Genomic DNA, 18,310 nt, shown 5'->3' with positions numbered 1-18,310 from the left:
ATGAAAACACTAAATTTCTTTAGTTGAAATTAACATTGAAAACAAAATAATAATAGAATTACAATGCATTTATAATACAAATACAATTAAATAATAATAATTGAGAATAGGAATGATAGATCCTTGCTGGCCAGCTCCATCATCATGTACAATGTATTGTTTTTAAATAAAGTGTTGGACAAAATGGGAGTGGTGACAAACAGGCAAATTTTTTAACGATTAGTAAAAACTCAAACACAAATATTTTAAGAAGTACTGGATGTACTGAGTTCATTTTACTTGGTGAATATTTAAAATGAGATGGACTTGGAATTTCGAATTAGTACCTATATAGAGTTTATAATAAATTATACAACTTTGTTGGAAATAACTAAACAAGGTAATGGAAAGAAATATATTTTTTTTAAATAAAGTGATAACAAAATTGGTGATAACGGATCATGATAACGAAGTCGGCCATCTTGCAGCCATTCGGATTCCCTGTCGCTAGACGCTTGTATATTTATTAATTGTTATTTAAAATGAACTAAATGAAGATAAACTTAAGGTCTTAATACTCAATACTTATTAGTTATTAATAATTAATTATAGTTACAAACTAAAGTACTCAAGAACACAACAACTTTAAAAATGAATCCGTTAACGTAAGTACAACGTTTTTAAACTATCGTTTCTTACACAATATACATACCTAGTATGGTAGTATTATACATTTACGCTTTACGTTTTATTTTCTAATTGCAATAGTTCTTCCTACACAGTAAGATAAGTGTATTATTACTTATAAAACGTAATAAATTATCAAGATAGATAGGTAACTAAATTAGTAGTGAGGTCACAAGGATAAAACGGGTACCTAAATAACCAAATCCAATATTAAAAAATGTTAAGTCAAATTTATTATAATTATAAAGTCATTCAATTATTTGAATTAGAACTTATTTCATATCTGCTCATATTTTTGTTAATAACATAACAATATAAATTGGTAGTTAAAAATTAAATAATATCATTTATTTTTCATCGCAACCCAGATGGCATGATGTGAAAGACTGCGGAAGTTAAATATTAAATTTATTATCGTTCCAAATTATTGAAAATTAATTTTACAATTATGACAATTATTAGATACGTATATATCATGCACTTTATAGTTGTAAGAGCCAGGGGATCTAAGACCTGTATTCAAAACTTTTGAGTGGGCTTAGCTTCCTGAAATTCCCCTTCCCAAAGTCTGTCTGTTTTATAATTATAACTAAAATTTTTTTTGTTTAATCTTATTATCTATACATTTTGTTCTAGGTATTAAAACTTAAAATATTTCAAACTTAAGTATGTATTAATGTTTATGACATGAGTTAGCATAACATATGAGACTATATCACTCATAGGCATAATCTGGTATTACAACTATGGTATTTCTGATAAGTATATATTATATGTTACGGGCAAAGTGGAAAATTCGGACAATGTATACAATGTCCGAGGTATATTGGGCAATGTAAATTGTGTAGTATTTATACAAATAATCTGCATAATATATTTTGTTAAATGATCCTGATAAACTAATATGAACTTATAATCGCCATCTGATTATGGTTGCATATCGATCAAGTCAATTTGACAGCGAGAATTCATTTCAGAAGATATGATTGGTTTTACAACCAACCTTTTTTTAGCTGTACTTCCCTTATTTTTACATGATTCGCAATTATTTAAGTATAACATTATTACATCTCTAGTTATATTTTTGTACTTTTTATTAATCTCGTGTTCCATTCTATTTCTACCTCCATGTCCAATTAAGAAATGAACTTCATGTATAATATCATATAACTGAACATTATGCACATAATATTTTATTTCATTTCCTTTAAATACATTTAAAATTTAATTAATTAAAAAAAAATTGTAATACTCTTATATAAATAACCATATAAACGAGTATAATTAAATAAGTATATAATATCATTGATTAGGTATAATAATATTATGCAAATTATTTGTATAAATACTTCACAATTTACCTCGGACATTGTATACAATGCCCAGTCACTGTATACATTGTCCGAATTTTCCACTTTGCCCGTAACATATACAACATTTCTACTTCTGCACCTATATTATTTGTTTGGAATTCAGGGTCACTGTTGCTGTATACAGTTGAGGTCCAAACTCCAAAATAAAAAATTTAAATAAACATTGTTTGGTTATATTAAGTAGTTCAGGTAGAACTTATTTGAAAACTATGTAACTAATCTTTTAATGTATACGATTTTCCTTAGAATACTATTTCAGGTCATAAAATATTACCAGTAAACAATAACTATGTAGGTAGGTACCTACCTATGATTATTATTAAAAAATGTCAATTTAGATCATTATTCGTTGCTGTTTGGCTTACTAATAAAAATACACCCTAAAAAAGTGTATTTTAAAAATGGAAAAATAGTTCTTATTACAATATTACAACTAAATAATAATTATTACTATATAATTATAATTATTATTACATTTCATTTTACAAAATTATATCAAAAATATTAACTTAAAACAAAAGTATGTATCATTCAGTTACAAGTGTAAACAGGTAATTTACTAAAAAATGTTAAAAATATCCAAAGTTTATGAACTAAAATTTGTGTTATTTTAATAAGTATATGGATTTACTTATAAATCCATAATAAACCTAATTATGTACCTATATAATTATACATATATCTGTAGGTATAAAACAGAAATAATTTTAAAATATTTTATTTCATCACAATGTTCATATTTCATAGTATTATAATTTATAAGATCTGTTTCAATTTTGCATGTACAACATGTATACAATGTTTGATTGGTGATTTAGTGTAAATCGAAAGTCATGCACCAATAAAAACCATTTGCGTATGATATGTACAGCTGTTAAAACAGATCTTATTAAAATATATGTATAGAAAAAAAATTCAAAAATATATTTCCTTTTCTCATCATATATTTATTTAAAAGTTAAAATATTCAGTATTTAATTTAAGTCTACTATATTAACATTAATTAAATAATATTATAATATCAATATTATTTTACATAGGTACTGTTTAATGTAGTATTCATTATATATTTTAAGTTTATTCATGTATTTTATTCCTTCAGAAATATGAGAAATGTGAAAAAACTTAGTGAACAAGAATTGCAACGACTACCTAAAAGTTCATGGCATGATGAATATAAATCCAGTGCATGGATATTTGTTGGAGGATTACCTTTTGACCTTTCTGAAGGCGATGTTATGTCTATATTTTCTCAGTAATTGAATTTTGTATAATTTACTAATCGCATAAAATTATTGAAAAATTAATGAATTGTTTTTAATTTTAGATATGGAGAAATCACTAACCTAAATTTGGTACGGGATAAAGATACTGGCAAACAGAAAGGATATTGTTTTGTATGCTATGAAGACCAAAGAAGCACAATATTAGCAGTAGATAACTTCAATGGTACACGTGTACTAGGTCGAATATTACGTGTTGATCATGTTAAAGATTACAAACCACCAAAGAACTCAGAACCTACTAGTAAAATTAAAACTGAAAAAATAGAAGATGATTTCCAGGTTAAAACAGAAATAAAAGAGGAAATAAAAGAGGAAATAAATTCTCCACAATTTCAAAGAACATATAGAACTCCAGAAATCAAACGAGAAGTCTGCACTCCAGAAATAATTAGAAGTCCAGAATGTGAAAGTAATAAAAAAATAAAAAAATCTAAAGATAAGAAAAGGCACCGTAGTGATCAAAGAGAAAGGTCAAGAGAAAAATATAGAAAAAAACATAGCAAAAGTGAACAAGATATATCTTGTAATAGAGAGAAAAGTAATAAACGATCTAGACACAGTCAAAGTCAAGAGAAGGATTCTAAAACTAAATCATCTAAAGAGCACAGTAGTAGAGATAAATTAAGTGAAAGAGATAGAAAGAAGTTCAGAGACAACAGAAAAGAATATAATACCAAGGATTATGAATATTATGATGATAAGAATAAAAGAAAAAATTATTAAAAAGATGACAAGAATTATAAAAAAACAAAAAATTTATAAAAATTCTATGTAAATATAATGTAAGTTTATGTCAAAACCAAGATTTTTTTATTTCATTTAACAACTATATATTTATTTATTCTTTAATTTTCTTCGCTGTTTTCAAAATTATTAGTTTCTTCCATTGTAGTTTGAATTATCAGTGACTTTCTATTAGCTTGTGGAGTTGACGCACAACTGTCTTCTTTTTTTAAAATTGTTTTTTTCACATTAGCTTTTTTATGTAAGTAATTAAGTTCAAGAGTAGACTTCAATAAGTCAACTTTAGGGAGTTGCAACGATGCACTTCTAAGATCGCTCTGGGACTTAGTTGCTGGTAGTAGTTCTTTATCCAATGATGCTAAAGATCCACGATGGTTAAATTTAATCATTAAGCTTAAACGTCTAGCCTCTGCTTCTAAATCAGACAAATCTTCCTTATTGTTTTCTTCAACTCCTTTTAAAGACTCTACTTCTGATGGTTCTAGATTAAAAAACAAACAAAAATAATTCTATTTATATTTTGTATTATATAATTAATACACCCATGACACAAATACTATCAGTTAAAATCAATAAAACTAACCAGATTTCTCAGTATTAGTTTGATCTTCAAACTTGTGAAGCCACATGCAATGTAATAGACCATACACAGTACCACTTAAAATTCCTAGTAATCCCATTAATCTAAAAGATTGTCTTGTTCCATAGGATCCAATTAAAAGTCCTCCAATAAAACTTCCACTTCCACGACCTTAAACATTTTTAAACATTTTCAGTTTTAATGGTTGTAAAAAAAATGGTATTATTTACCAAGACTGAAGTGGGACATTCCAATAACACCAATAAGTGTTGCTAAAAGATTTTTAGGTGCAAGTAAAGCACAATAAGTTGCAGCAGCTACCCACATTAAATGAACTGCCAAAGATTCAATAGCTTCAAATGGAAACACCCACCATGGATCTCTGCAATAAAATATTACATACTATAAGTTAAGTATTTTATAAATATTCGATGTGACCTTACTCAATAAACGAATAACCCATTAATCGAGCTGCATGTGAAAAAAAGGCTATGACAATGATATTGACATGTCCAATTTTTTTTGATATTTTTTCTGCACCATACAAAAATGGAATACTACTAATTGTTGCCACAGACACTGTAATTCCTATAAATTTGGTTTTATAATTTCAACTCTTTTTTTTTACATATAAACTCACCTAATAAATAATTAGAAGCGCCCAATTCTTTAAGGTACAAAAATAAATATGACTCTATAAATCCCCAACAATTTCCAAGCATGAACAAAAAAAAAATAAATGCCGTTACATGTGGCAATTTTAAAAGTCTTAGCATGTCCTTTAATATATGGTCTGCAGGCATTTTAATGCCTACCGGCATCATTAATAATGTTACCATTGACAAAACAAGAAGAATATCATAAGTGTAGAACGCAGATGAATAATCCGTGTAACCTAATATTTGACAACATTCATTACACGTTTTATATTTTAAATTTAAGTTGTTAATATTATTTATAATGATTAACTTATTGAATACCTTTTTTTAAACTCATAGAATCAATTAGCCAACCGGTGAGTGGAGAGAATAATGCCATGCCTACAGTAGAAAATAACCTTTCTCTTCCGAACTGTCCGCCATACCTTTGAATTAGACTTAAAGCAATAGGATCCATTACTGTAACTGATGCTGCTAACATAGTGGTACCAATAAATCGTAGGCCAAAATAAATCCAAAACACTTTTTCGTTTGAGGGTTTGTACTCGGGTGGACATCGTTCAGGTCCACCTGTCCTATATTAAAAAAATATTTTTATTACTTGGTGGTATATTATAATGAAAACCAAAACCCGGAATGATGGATAGGTACGACGAATAAGTTCTAAAATTAGGGATTTCATATAAGCGGTGTACTTTTTGGTTATATTCGTAAACCAAGTCAAAATATTTAAAAGCTGGTTTATACTGGCGTACGCAGAGGGGAGGCCCTCCTCATTCCCATATGGCTATATTGTAATTAGTTATTACATTTTTAAAATATTTATCAAGTTCCAATTATCGTCATCTAGTTAACAAGAACATAAATTTATATAGGTAAGTCTTGCCGGATTAGGCATAGTCAACATAAAAAAAAATGTGACAGGGGGGTATCTGCGGCTTTGCTGTACAGTAAGTTTCGAGTGGAGCACAGATTACTATTACATTTTAATTCAACCATATACCATTACTTACCAAAATTGATTCTGATCGGAGACTGTGTGTTGGTTTAAAATATTGTACATTTTATTGGCATTGTTTTTGGTAAATCAATAATATAAGTAGGTTAAATCAGGGCCGTCTCTATGGCAGGGTGAGCGGGGCCCACTCCCCGGGCCCCGCTTTTATATACAATAATAAGTCAATTTGATTAGCAACACATTTTTTAAATTTAAACGAGTTAATAATTAAAGGTGTCGAAGCTGTTGCATTTTAGTACAAAAATGTGTCTTACAGGAAAAACTATTACGCCTTGTAGAATATTCAGATTCCGTTAATTCTTTTAAAATTTAAAATAAGAGAACAGGTTGGGTAAATTATGTACCTATTTAAATAATGTATAATATTTGTTATTTTTCAATCGTATTTTTCCAGCACTATTTAAAGTAAAACGAAAATTCGGGCTCTGACCCGACCTAGAAAAAGTTCTCGTCTTTCAAATAAAAAATAAATTATCAAAATTCGACTTATAAACAAGATGTGAGAGTTTTTCCTGTAAAGTAATTTTTTTTCATTTAATACACTCATATACGCCGTATACCTAACCTTAAACTTCCTTAAACTTCTTTATAGACCTCCCAAGACTATCAACCCTCCAATTTGCTTCTTAAAACCTCCATTGAAGTTGATGATATTCAAATACCTTATCCAAACGTCTGAAAATATTAGACTGGACAAAGTCGAAATCAAATTGTAATTAATTTTTATGCAAGCACCCCCCCCCCCCTCCCACATTGAACAATCCTGCATACGCCACTGCCAGTATATGTGTGGGCCACAGGAAAAATGTTCTTTAACCGAACTTATGTACGTGGATACCTTTATACCTATAATAATATATAATAATAATACCAGTGTAGACAGGTATACCTGAAAATACATTTTTGGAGCATACAATCCGCAGCGAGCTCTTTTAATTTGTTGTACGTTAAGTTTGTAGCCAGCACTCTGCCACCACATCGTAAATCATGATCGAGAAGAGCCGAAAAATTTACTCCAGACGAAACCAACATGTCCGACGAAAAATGTTGACGGAAATCTGTTACTTGTTCATCTTGATCGAGTTCGGGTAGCTCCATTCCTATATAATACACGTCATAGTCAGACGATAGAACCAGAATATGATATGTTATATAGATAAATAGGTATGATTTGAATATAACACATAATCACTAATCAGATAGGGCTGTCATCTCTACGGACTTCAACAGGAAACTACGGGTTTGCATATAAAACTACGGGCTACGAGTCCAGAGAATAAATTATTCTGAGTCGTTAAGTAAGTACGTATTCTACTATTCTGATATTATAGTACAATATAATACACCTACGACAGTCGACTCTCTACTATTCAAATTTTGGTGGCACTCATGAACTATTTTGAATTACTGAGGGTCCGAGTTGCTAAGTGTTGCGAAATATCAAGAAAGCAAAAACTATCGCAACGTGTCGCAAAGTTAATCATATAGTTTGTATAGTCGTACATTACACATTTTTATAAACCAACAACAGCAATGGAATTCACGTACATTCAGAATGGTAAAAAGCTATTAATATTTAATGGTTGATAAATATAAATTTGTTTACACTACACTGCAAAAAGTGGTCAAAAAACTTGGCGTTGTATTACTAATAACTAATAAGTGCCAATGTAAAATGTACACAAATAATACCGATGAAGAAATTATTGAAAAAAAATTTAGATCTAATTCACAATTATGACGAAGATGCTACATTGAATCGTCGAGAAGTAAATAATTTACTGAAAAGGAAAGTAAATGAAGACAATATTGTAGAAAAACCCAGCAAGTTTATTTCTACTGAAATTAAAAATGTTCACAATGAAAATAATTTAAATACAACTGATCTTCATATATTACACGAAATGTGTATAATACATGTAAATCTATTTTGCCCCCTTTGCCTAGAAGTATCGACGAAGTTCATGATACTATAAATGTAATGGATATAAAAACATTAAAAACAAACCGCTTTGAACAATTTGTTTTATCAAATGATGAAGATATAATAATATTTTCTTGTATAAAAAATTTAAAATTTCTCTGTTCTAACGAAAAAATATTATTACACGGTACGTTTAATTATTGTACGAAATATTTTTGGCAGTTATTTACGATTCATGGTTTTAAGAATCAAAATTATATACCATTAGTTTTTGGCTTTTTGCTTTGCTTCCTGATAAAAATAGCCATACATACAGCACATTATTCCTCAGCATTACCGCTCCATCACCAATGCCCCCACCTTATATTTCAAATTTTGCTATACTCTCCGACTTAAAAATTAAAACTATACACGAAGAAGCCAAAACGTTCTATAAACATTTCTTCCATAAACTGCCCTCTTACCCAAACCCTCTTATATCTGGACTAGCAACTCACACGATTCCTGGAAACCCACCACGACGTCTAAAAAGAAACTGGTGCAGAGATCTTCAGGATCTTCTTAATGATTAACGAAAAAATAAGATATTTATAAGACCTATATATAAATTATAAATAAGCAAAAAGAAGTGCGATCACTGGATGGTTACTTCCCTCACCCTATACACGTAAAATTACTTGTAGCATATATTCTTATTATGCCTAGAGCATAGATTGTTTTCAATTAAAAAAATAATAAAAAAAAATAAAAATATTTTATAGGAGTCAACACTATCTTTTGTAGGAATTAATACTATATCTTATATCTATATAGGAGATTATCTACATTTGTAGGAGTTTACTATTCCCCGTACCAGTAGTACCGACATTGATTTTAGAATAAAAATTATAATAATAATGTATAAATAATGTATATTCTAAAATCAATGGTACCGACTAACTATATCTGTATCTAGTACCTACCTAATGTTTCAGTTGGATTCATAAGACCCGGGTGCATGTCCAACACCACAAACACGGTGGCTTCTTTTTTGCTAGACGTATCGTTGATGTTGTTTAATCCGGCCCCGATGTTGGCGATTTCTTTTACAGTTTCGTTATTCAATAAAACGCCCATTCTTACTTTATTTTTCTTTGGTTCGGGTTTCTTTATGCTGTGAAATGTCAATTGACAAATAGAATCAAAATCATTGCCAATTTGTTTTTATCTGTTGGGTAGGTAGGAACCTACTATTTTACAGTTTTCAAAAAATGATACAATATTAGGTTTACCTATTAATTATTATATAGGTTATACTGTTATAGGTAGGTATATGTACTGCAACACTCCTACCTCCGGAATGTCATTTTGTATTTATTTATTTAGGTTCCTACCTCAGTCCTGAGCAATAAAATTATTTGATGACTGATGTCTAGACTACTCACATTTGTTTAGTCACATTTTTAGCTTGTTTAGTTTTTTCGTAAATAAAATATAAGTCCGGGTCGTCTATTCCTGGTTGGTGATTGTTTACTGGCGGTACTATACAATTTGGAAGTTGTTGCTGTATAGTGAAAACCACAAATTAAACAAATTTATATAGGTATTCGTAATAAGCTTTCTATATTATACTAATATATATGTAAAACCGTAGAGATTTTCAATTGTATAGATACTCTAATTTTGCATCCATTTATAGTTGTAAATTTAACTTAATTAAAACTAATTAGGTAGAACTACCTACTCTATAGTCCGCAATATTATTATAGGTACCTATTCGTAGGTACCTACACCACTACACAGCTACACGTACATCAAGTTATCTTCTAAAATATGATTTAACTTTTACTTTAATGAAGTAGGCATAATAGGTTTGCCTAGAGTCTACCTACTCCGTACTATTGCTTTGTCATACATAATCCTTAATAGCTAAGTAATTATAATTATAATATTTTTTTGAAATGCCAGTAATATAGGTAGCCTTGTTTGTAATAATCAATAAAATAAAAATTAGCAAAATCTGAAAATATTCAGTTAACCTAATTATGTTAAATATAAATTATTATAATATTAATATTTATTTCAATACTTGTTGAGGATTTGTAAGTCCAGTGATAAAAGTCGGCGGTCTAACAGCAATACTTTGTTCAATTTTTGTGACTCCTTTATTTTCATCACGCGGTACAGTATAATCTCTCAACAAACAATGATCATCACACTCATCTAAAACTAAATTGATTTCTTCGGCTTCTGGACATTCTCTACTTGGACAAGGACTCCACCAAACCTAATACAAAATGTATTTATAAAACAAATAGCTCTTTCATTTATAGCTCTTATTTGGTATAGCCAGTGTATATGTATTGTGCATTAAAAACATATACCTATCGTCATCAATATTGTATTGCCCTGCTAAGGAGGAATGAAGTAAGTTTTCTAAAAATAAAATACAATATATTTTATTGCAAAATACATATTTAGAAAGATAATATAATTGATGAATTCAATAGAACAATATATTGATATACATCAATACATGTTAATTTCAACTTCTTTTTCATCAACATATTTTGATTCCTTAAATATAATTATTTGCAACTTTTTACTTGGGCAAATATAATTATTCTAATATAATATTATTATACCAATACAGCAATGCCGTAAATACAATGGAAATGTATACTAGGTACCTATTAGTCATTAGATAGGAACATTGCAGCAAAAATGCAAGATCCCAAACATATTCAGCAGAGTAGTAGATAATAACCAAAAATTGAATTATAAGATACAGCTTAATAACAACCAGATTTCTAAACAAAAAGTGCCATAAATATGGATTATGAGAAAATTTCAAGGAAAAACGCGGCATATGAAATAGAAGATACACACTTACTAAGTAATACCTGCATGGTAATTACTGTTTTTGCTAATCTCGAATTGTCACCAATTATGTATTTTTAATCCCGATTGCAGCAATTCTGCATATTATTTTATAAGGACAGAGAGTAAGTATTGCAGTATTAGATGTCTTTTTTTATTCTTCATTTTACTGCATTAATCTAATCTGCAGGACAGTGTTCAATATTTGACGGTGGATATTTAAATTGTGATATGTATCTATATGGTTTTTGTACTGACTTATGTCTATAGTCTATTTATCATTTATATATTTAATTATATTTTAAGTAACGACTGTAAGGTCAAAGAGTACTGTTCAAATATATAAAAAGAATATTATACATAATCTTAATACATGTAGGTATCAAATGCATTAACTAATAAGGCTATTATCGAAAAAGAAATTTAAATTAGATAAATGTTCAATATGTAGGTAGGTACTACCTAAGCATTTATAACTAAGACTAACGGCTATTTAGTCTCTTAAATCTTAATACTTTCAAATTGCCAACTTTAATTTAATATATTTATTTATTATATTTGTAGTTATATTTACTTGTACATAAAGTATGATCAATATTAATAATAAAAATTTTTGTTGTAGATCTTATTTAGGAGGTACAGTTTACAATTATTGAACATAACGAAAAAACACTAATGTATTTATATTTTTAAAGCACAATATCTAGTTTAGATTAATTTTTTTAGTTTATAAGATTTTAATTTTTAATTACATCAACTTTTCCAGATTCTGGATGTCTCATTACATATGCTGATGGTATTGCTCCAGGTGTTTCCATTTGAGGTATTAATATCAAGGAATGATGAAATATAGCATTTAATGCCAGTGATATAAATAAAACTGGTTTATAATGACCAAATTTATCAACCAGAAATCCTAAATCCATGTTTTATAAAATACAAGAATTATAGTAAATTGTTATGAACAATTTTAAAATTCACAATTTAGTACATAATATTTATCACTTGGTATGATTATAAATAAGTACCTGAAACAGGTGGAGCTAAAAAAGTAGTCAATGGCAATGCCAGATAAACAATTGCAATCTCTTCAACAGACAAACCAATGCTTTGCATGTGAATAGTTAAATATGGAATTAATGACGATGTTGCTAAAAAGTAAATTTTATTTATAAAAATAAAATCATAATTAAAAAAATTTATATACTTACTATATAGAGGTTCATATTATCATATTTAACTAGTCTAGACTTACCTCCATACATTAGAAATAATGTAATTTTTAACATAATAAGATTATAATTAATATTACACTTTTTACAAAATCTCTGTATTGGACCATCTTCAGTTTCTTTTTTAACAGGCATTTTTTTTGAACCCGAAGACTTTGGAGCAATGAATAAGTACTAATATGTTTTGGAAATAAGGATGGATGATTTTTGAGGAAAAACATGGACATGTTTAAAGAAACTTATCTCTCATGATTTAATATTTTATATAGGTACATACTAATATGCTATTGTTCCATTGTTTGTTTTTACATAAACTGTGATATCATGATTTACAATATACTGAAGTTAATTAAGATAACTAAAATAAAGTCTATTAAATGAGTCGTTTATTATGATAGTAGATTTAATGTAAATATTGTATGTATAATAAAACAACTATGATTTCATAGTTATAATAATTAAATTAGTTGTTACAATAATAACAGTGTTAACATTAAAAATTTCTTTATGCTCCATTCTTTAATTTATTGACCAATCCGCTTAAGGAGTAATTACTGCTTGGATTAGTTAACGCAATAAATTGTTGTGCAACTTCTTCAGCAACCTGAAATAATACACAATATTAATTTTATGATTACAAATTCAAAATGTTTTGATCGGTAATATTTTTCTCATTCAAATTTGATAATTTTATGACAAAAAATATACTAAGAATCAGTTAATAAATATAATAATTATATGATGTAAATGTTAAAATTGCTCAATTTACTTTAACTTGTGCTTCAAGAGTGGAAGCTCCCAAATGAGGAGTGGCAATAACTTTTGGATGTGAAATAAGAGTTTTAAGTTCAGAACTTTTTGGTGGTTCTTCTGTTAAAACATCCAATCCGGCACCACCACATTTTTCATTCTATTTATTTAAGCAGATATTAACACCAATTGTATACAATTAAAATTAAAAATACCATTATTATACTCACATTCAAAGCTCTTAAAAGTGCAGCTTCATCCACAATGCCACCTCTGGCTACATTAATAATTTTCACTCCCTTTTTACATTTATTGAATACATCATCATTGATCAGATCTAGTTTGACAAAAAAAATGTTTAATGTAATTTATTTACCAGTTTAAACGTTTAGTAAAAGTACTTCTTGTTTGTTCAATCAAAGGTGTGTGTATAGTAATATAATCAGCAATAGGCCAAATCTGTTCTAAAGTTAATAATTCCACACCAAATTTTGCTGCAGCTTCTTTGTTGATAAATGGATCGTATCCTACAGTCTAAATATAAAAATCACAAATTCTAAGTTATTTAATTTTAAAAATTACTATTGTCCATTATTGACATACCTTCATACCAAATGCTTGCATTCTATAAGCTACTTCACGACCAATTCTACCTAAACCAAGTATACCAATAGTTTTTTCTTTGATTTCAGTTCCCATATAAATCTTTCTATCCCATCTTCCTTCTTTTAAAGATTGACATCCTTGAGGTACATTTCTAAATATAAACATTAAATAGGTACATTTCATTTCATTTCAATGTTAGGTGAATAATAGAGATAGGTATTGTGCAATTATTAATGTTGTCTGTAACTTTTATATGATACAGAGGACAGAGCCCCATACCTTAGGATACGTGTTGGGATCCCTCACCCATGAAACAAATAACTTTATGAGCCCCACAATTTTAAAAACGATTTTTCAGTTCTAGATAATGTACATTAGACATAGAAATAAGTTAATTTTATGTAAAATAAAATTCAAGCGCATATTATTTTTATTAAAATTATTATTTATTAGCTTTTATTGTTTTAAATAAATCAACATAATATAAATTATATGAGTACTGATTGATACTTGTAGATAAAATAATATAATATAACCTCTATCAATTGTAATTAAAATTAAAATTTTTTAGCATATAATATTTTAAAATAAAATTGGATTATTTTTAAAATTGTATAAATGTATTAATATGTGTTAAATATGTCTAAAAAAAATAAAATAAAATGTTCTAACATATGAATCATCTCAAAATATAAAGAACATGTTTCGGATTTTTAATCACAGTTACTGATGTTATTTTATTGACGTACTTCAATACTAATTATATCATATATTATGATGACCATACATGTTTCGAATAAAGGATAGTTTAAAAATATAACCAGTTAAAAAAAATGTTGAATTCTTTTTTTTTTTACTGCCTGTAGGTTACGAGGTTAATATGATCTAACAAGTAACAACTAACATTAAGTTTCAGTTTCAAGGAATAGAATATGTAACAGTATATTTTAAACCGAGATAACTGATTAATAACTTTAATATTCAATAAACAATGTAAACTTAAAAAAAAATTATTTTAAAATATAATTTAAGATTTAAACTTACCGAGCCAACGACAATATTAATGAGCATGTCAGTTCACAAGCACTATTTGAATTTCCACCAGGCGTACTACAATAAAAATGATTAAATTAGATCTATAATTATTATATACATAAAGGAGACAGATACTGAAAAAGATTTGAATAACACATTTTTTTTCATACAGTATAATTACAGTTTAAATTTAACTATACGATGATATTTTTCAAAAATGTAAGTATAAATATAATTTAAAGAAAAAAAGGATAATCTTATACTACCCCCTCCCACCCCTACATGTTTATACTTATTCTAAATTGTAAACAATTATATTGGATGCATAGTTCCAATTTTTCGGAAAATGTATTAACTGATTTAAATTACTTATTATTAACTTGTTACTCAAAAAATAACATTGACAAATCTAAAATATATTATTAAGTAATAGTAATATATAATTGTTAAAATTATTCCACTCAATAAAAACCTTTATAGATGATACATTTAAATCATATTTTAATTTTTAATTTGATAACCTAAAATATGATAAAATCATAAATCATCAAGTTAAAGTAATAATTTTATTAGTAATCAAATACTGAACAAATATTAATAAGTATGTGATAGATTGTGATTAATAAAAATTAACACTTCAATTGGGTACATTAAACACTTTAGATAGGTATGTTGAAATTATAAATTACATTTTTATCTGCTAAAGGCCAAAGCATGATATTACGTTAATTTGTATCTCTTATAATCTTTTTAATTACTTAATTCGAATTCTTGAAAAAAATCACAACAATTAACATCAGAAATATAGCTACATTTTATCTAAAATTAGATATGAATAAACCACTTAAAAATATACTATTGAGATTATTAAATATGTTTTTATGTAATAGCTTGTAAGCATATTTGTGTAACTAATTTAAGTGGTATGTATTAAGTCAATAGCAGATAAATTTTAATTGCCAATCTTTATTTAATAAAGAAATGAAATGATCATAAATTGTATGAAATCGGTAGTCTGTACACAAATGTAGGCGCATATAAGCGAGTGAGATGCGGAGTTAAACTAAATGGGGCAAACTACATTTTGGTATGTTCATTGGTAAACTTAACTGTTCTAGACCAATTCAATTGAATTTAGGTTGGTAAAAGTTCTAAAGTTTGATTGATCAGTACTTTCCCTAAGTATCCATATAAAAAAAGCAAAACTACTTTTTGTTAGTTTTATTTATTATTCAACCAGTACAATAACCAGTTTTGCTTTATCATTAATAAACAGTTAGTTTCAAAAATTATTTAAAATTGTATTTGATCATTATAACTAGATACATCCGTAAAGTCTAAATAATATACATTATATTTTTTATTTACATAGTAAAAAATAATTGTATTACGTTAACTATTACGTATTTTCAGGATTGTAGAATATCAGTAAACATTGATTCAGTAATTATCAAAAATACCATGTCTAGGTAATTAGTAATTACTAGAAAAACTTTATTATTGATAATACCATTGATACCAGATACCAGATACATTTGAAATACCACAAGCCTTAGGATAACTATCACATTATTAGCTTACAAGTTGAATGCAATAACCAGTTATATCAAAAATCAGAATTGGATGTAACTTTTTATTGCAATTATTAATAATGATATGGTTTATTTTAACTATAAATATAAATATAGTATGCATACTCATGGGTACCAAAAGAAATGTATTTAACTAATGAATCTTATTCTTACAAATGGAACAATACAACATTCTTATTGGGTCATTTACCAATATTTAGTAAAATTGTGATGTCTCCAAAATTTAAAAAAATTGAATATATTTGGTTATTATTATACCACGGTGCCTTCAACTGACTAAGTGGTGTCAACTTAATATAATAAAAAAAGTATTCAATCATTGAAAAAATAACTATATGAAGATTATACAACTTTGAACTTACTTAAGGACTAGTATTCCTGCATTAGTTGCTGAGTCTAAATCAATATTGTCAACACCTGTTCCAGCTCTACCAATAACTTTAAGGCCATACTGGGCTCCAGCTTCAATTACTGCCTTAGTTACTTTTGTATCTGAACGGACAACTAATCCATCATACGATCCAGCCTGAGGAAATAAATTTATTTGAAGCAAATTATTTTCTGTACCTACTGTTTTTTATATTAATTTTTGTTCTAAAACATTTTTCTAACTACTTAACACTTGAGTTTAATACAAATTATAATTATGCAAATAAATATTATTGGTAAATTGTATAAATAATAATATGACAGACTGTATAGTGTACACTCTGTCCAGTGAGGGATCATAACTATTTTATGCAAAACCCACTCGCCACCCTGTTATCGAGATCAGTTCTTCTATGCAGGGTGTCGCATGGGGGATGCACAAAACATAGATTTTTGGAAGGCCAAAGCATGTAGTCTCACTGGTCAGAGTATAATAAGACAGCACTATTTGCTGATGAGTACTGTCACCAGTTTAAGCCTAGACCATAGAAAGACCACCATGCAAACTATGCAGAAAGCAACAGAAAACCTCTACACAGTAAATTTCTTCAATACACAAGTCTAAACCAGATAATCTTAAACATTTTTTATACTACCAATGAATATACAGAGATCAGTTGCTCACCACAAATGACTAAAAATAGATCTATTAGAAATGTCAAAATATTTATTTCAAGTGAAATACTGAAATTCCACCATAATTTGAGAACTGGTACTCCAAACAGAATAAAATAATAGACTGCCGGTAAAACCTAACTACCTAAAGATTTAAAACTAGAAAAAAATATTTGAATACCTATACCAACATAAATGCAGTAGGTATGACATAATAATATAATAAGACACAAGATGTTTACTTTAAATTTACATATTTTATACTTATGCCGGGTTCCATGGAAAATTGAATATTTAACATATGTTTAAGGGGCAATTACCTCAAAGATGTTCAGTATTAATTAATTTAATGTTTAGTGATTGCTAATTATAATGTACGGCACGACATAAATATTTAATATAGTTATTATAATGGTATTATAGACGTATAAACTATAAAAAATTCAAATATTACCTTTAACTCTGCTATAAGAGCATCAGTTGGCAATTTGTATTTTGATTGAACTTCAATACCATTTTTTTCAAGAAGTGTAGCACAAGAAGGATCACAAGCATCGCTGATGAGTACCTTTTTTATGGACACACGTGGACTGGACATGTTTGCAGACGAGTGTATGAGACAAGAGTGTTGTAATGAATGTCTGAATGTACTGTTTAGTGTTCAGTGTTCACTGTTGTATCCGAGTCACGAGAGTGAACAATAAAGTGGTTGAACTGGTTTTGGACGACACGAGTGGCGGGTGGTTCTAACCACTGCAGACGGCAATTTTTGATGATCAAGCAATTTCAATTGGTATTTCTTAATTCTTATCGATGTATATTAGACATTATATTATTGTACTATGAAAATTAATATAGATACTAATTAATAATTATTTGCCAGTCTTAGATTTGAACTCGTTTCTTTTTATAATCATTAATCACTTTCGTTAAATATAATCT

At 27.8% G+C, this 18,310-nt stretch overlaps 3 protein-coding genes across 3 annotated transcripts; 1 reads left to right on the top strand and 2 right to left on the bottom strand.

The window, feature by feature from the left end:
• Window positions 1-440: 440 nt before the first annotated feature.
• Window positions 441-4,085, top strand: LOC111039634 (U2 snRNP component IST3-like). Its single transcript, XM_022323224.1, has 3 exons — window positions 441-644; window positions 3,142-3,294; window positions 3,367-4,085. The coding sequence occupies exons 1-3, from the start codon at window positions 631-633 to the stop codon at window positions 4,046-4,048; spliced, it is 849 nt and encodes a 282-aa protein (XP_022178916.1). The 5' UTR covers window positions 441-630; the 3' UTR covers window positions 4,049-4,085.
• Window positions 4,086-4,102: 17 nt separating this feature from the next.
• LOC111039632 lies at window positions 4,103-12,589 on the bottom strand. The gene is made up of 13 exons (XM_022323222.1): window positions 12,365-12,589; window positions 12,138-12,260; window positions 11,862-12,025; window positions 10,319-10,516; window positions 9,675-9,793; window positions 9,213-9,403; window positions 7,216-7,426; window positions 5,630-5,883; window positions 5,290-5,544; window positions 5,093-5,237; window positions 4,880-5,031; window positions 4,653-4,820; window positions 4,103-4,550 (listed from the first exon to the last, which is right to left on the bottom strand). Exons 1-13 carry the CDS (start codon window positions 12,474-12,476, stop codon window positions 4,171-4,173), a joined length of 2,472 nt encoding a protein of 823 aa, XP_022178914.1. The 5' UTR covers window positions 12,477-12,589; the 3' UTR covers window positions 4,103-4,170.
• Window positions 12,590-12,710: 121 nt separating this feature from the next.
• On the bottom strand, window positions 12,711-18,080 carry LOC111039633 (D-3-phosphoglycerate dehydrogenase). The gene is made up of 8 exons (XM_022323223.1): window positions 17,823-18,080; window positions 16,687-16,850; window positions 14,742-14,807; window positions 13,695-13,848; window positions 13,493-13,625; window positions 13,322-13,428; window positions 13,111-13,251; window positions 12,711-12,945 (listed from the first exon to the last, which is right to left on the bottom strand). Exons 1-8 carry the CDS (start codon window positions 17,964-17,966, stop codon window positions 12,847-12,849), a joined length of 1,008 nt encoding a protein of 335 aa, XP_022178915.1. The 5' UTR covers window positions 17,967-18,080; the 3' UTR covers window positions 12,711-12,846.
• Between the last annotated feature and the right edge of the window lie 230 nt (window positions 18,081-18,310).

Source organism: Myzus persicae, unplaced genomic scaffold (assembly GCF_001856785.1).
Source record: "Myzus persicae strain clone G006 unplaced genomic scaffold, MPER_G0061.0, whole genome shotgun sequence".
NCBI classification, from domain to species: Eukaryota; Metazoa; Arthropoda; class Insecta; order Hemiptera; family Aphididae; genus Myzus; species Myzus persicae.
This window is presented reverse-complemented; position numbering and strand designations above follow the sequence as displayed.

Excerpts from the sequence above, each read along its gene's own strand:
- LOC111039634 (XM_022323224.1), top strand. Across the intron at positions 3,295-3,366 it reads GTTATGTCTATATTTTCTCA|ATATGGAGAAATCACTAACC; the intron begins GTAATTGAATTT and ends TTTTAATTTTAG.
- LOC111039632 (XM_022323222.1), bottom strand. The coding sequence starts at position 12,476 with ATGCCTGTTAAAAAAGAAACTGAAGATGGTCCAATACAGAGATTTTGT. Across the intron at positions 9,794-10,318 it reads GACTTACAAATCCTCAACAA|CAACAACTTCCAAATTGTAT; the intron begins GTATTGAAATAA and ends TTCACTATACAG. Across the intron at positions 4,821-4,879 it reads AATGTCCCACTTCAGTCTTG|GTCGTGGAAGTGGAAGTTTT; the intron begins GTAAATAATACC and ends AAAATGTTTAAG.
- LOC111039633 (XM_022323223.1), bottom strand. The coding sequence starts at position 17,966 with ATGTCCAGTCCACGTGTGTCCATAAAAAAGGTACTCATCAGCGATGCT. Across the intron at positions 13,429-13,492 it reads TTTGATTGAACAAACAAGAA|ATCTGATCAATGATGATGTA; the intron begins GTACTTTTACTA and ends TTGTCAAACTAG. Across the intron at positions 12,946-13,110 it reads CTCTTGAAGCACAAGTTAAA|GTTGCTGAAGAAGTTGCACA; the intron begins GTAAATTGAGCA and ends GTATTATTTCAG.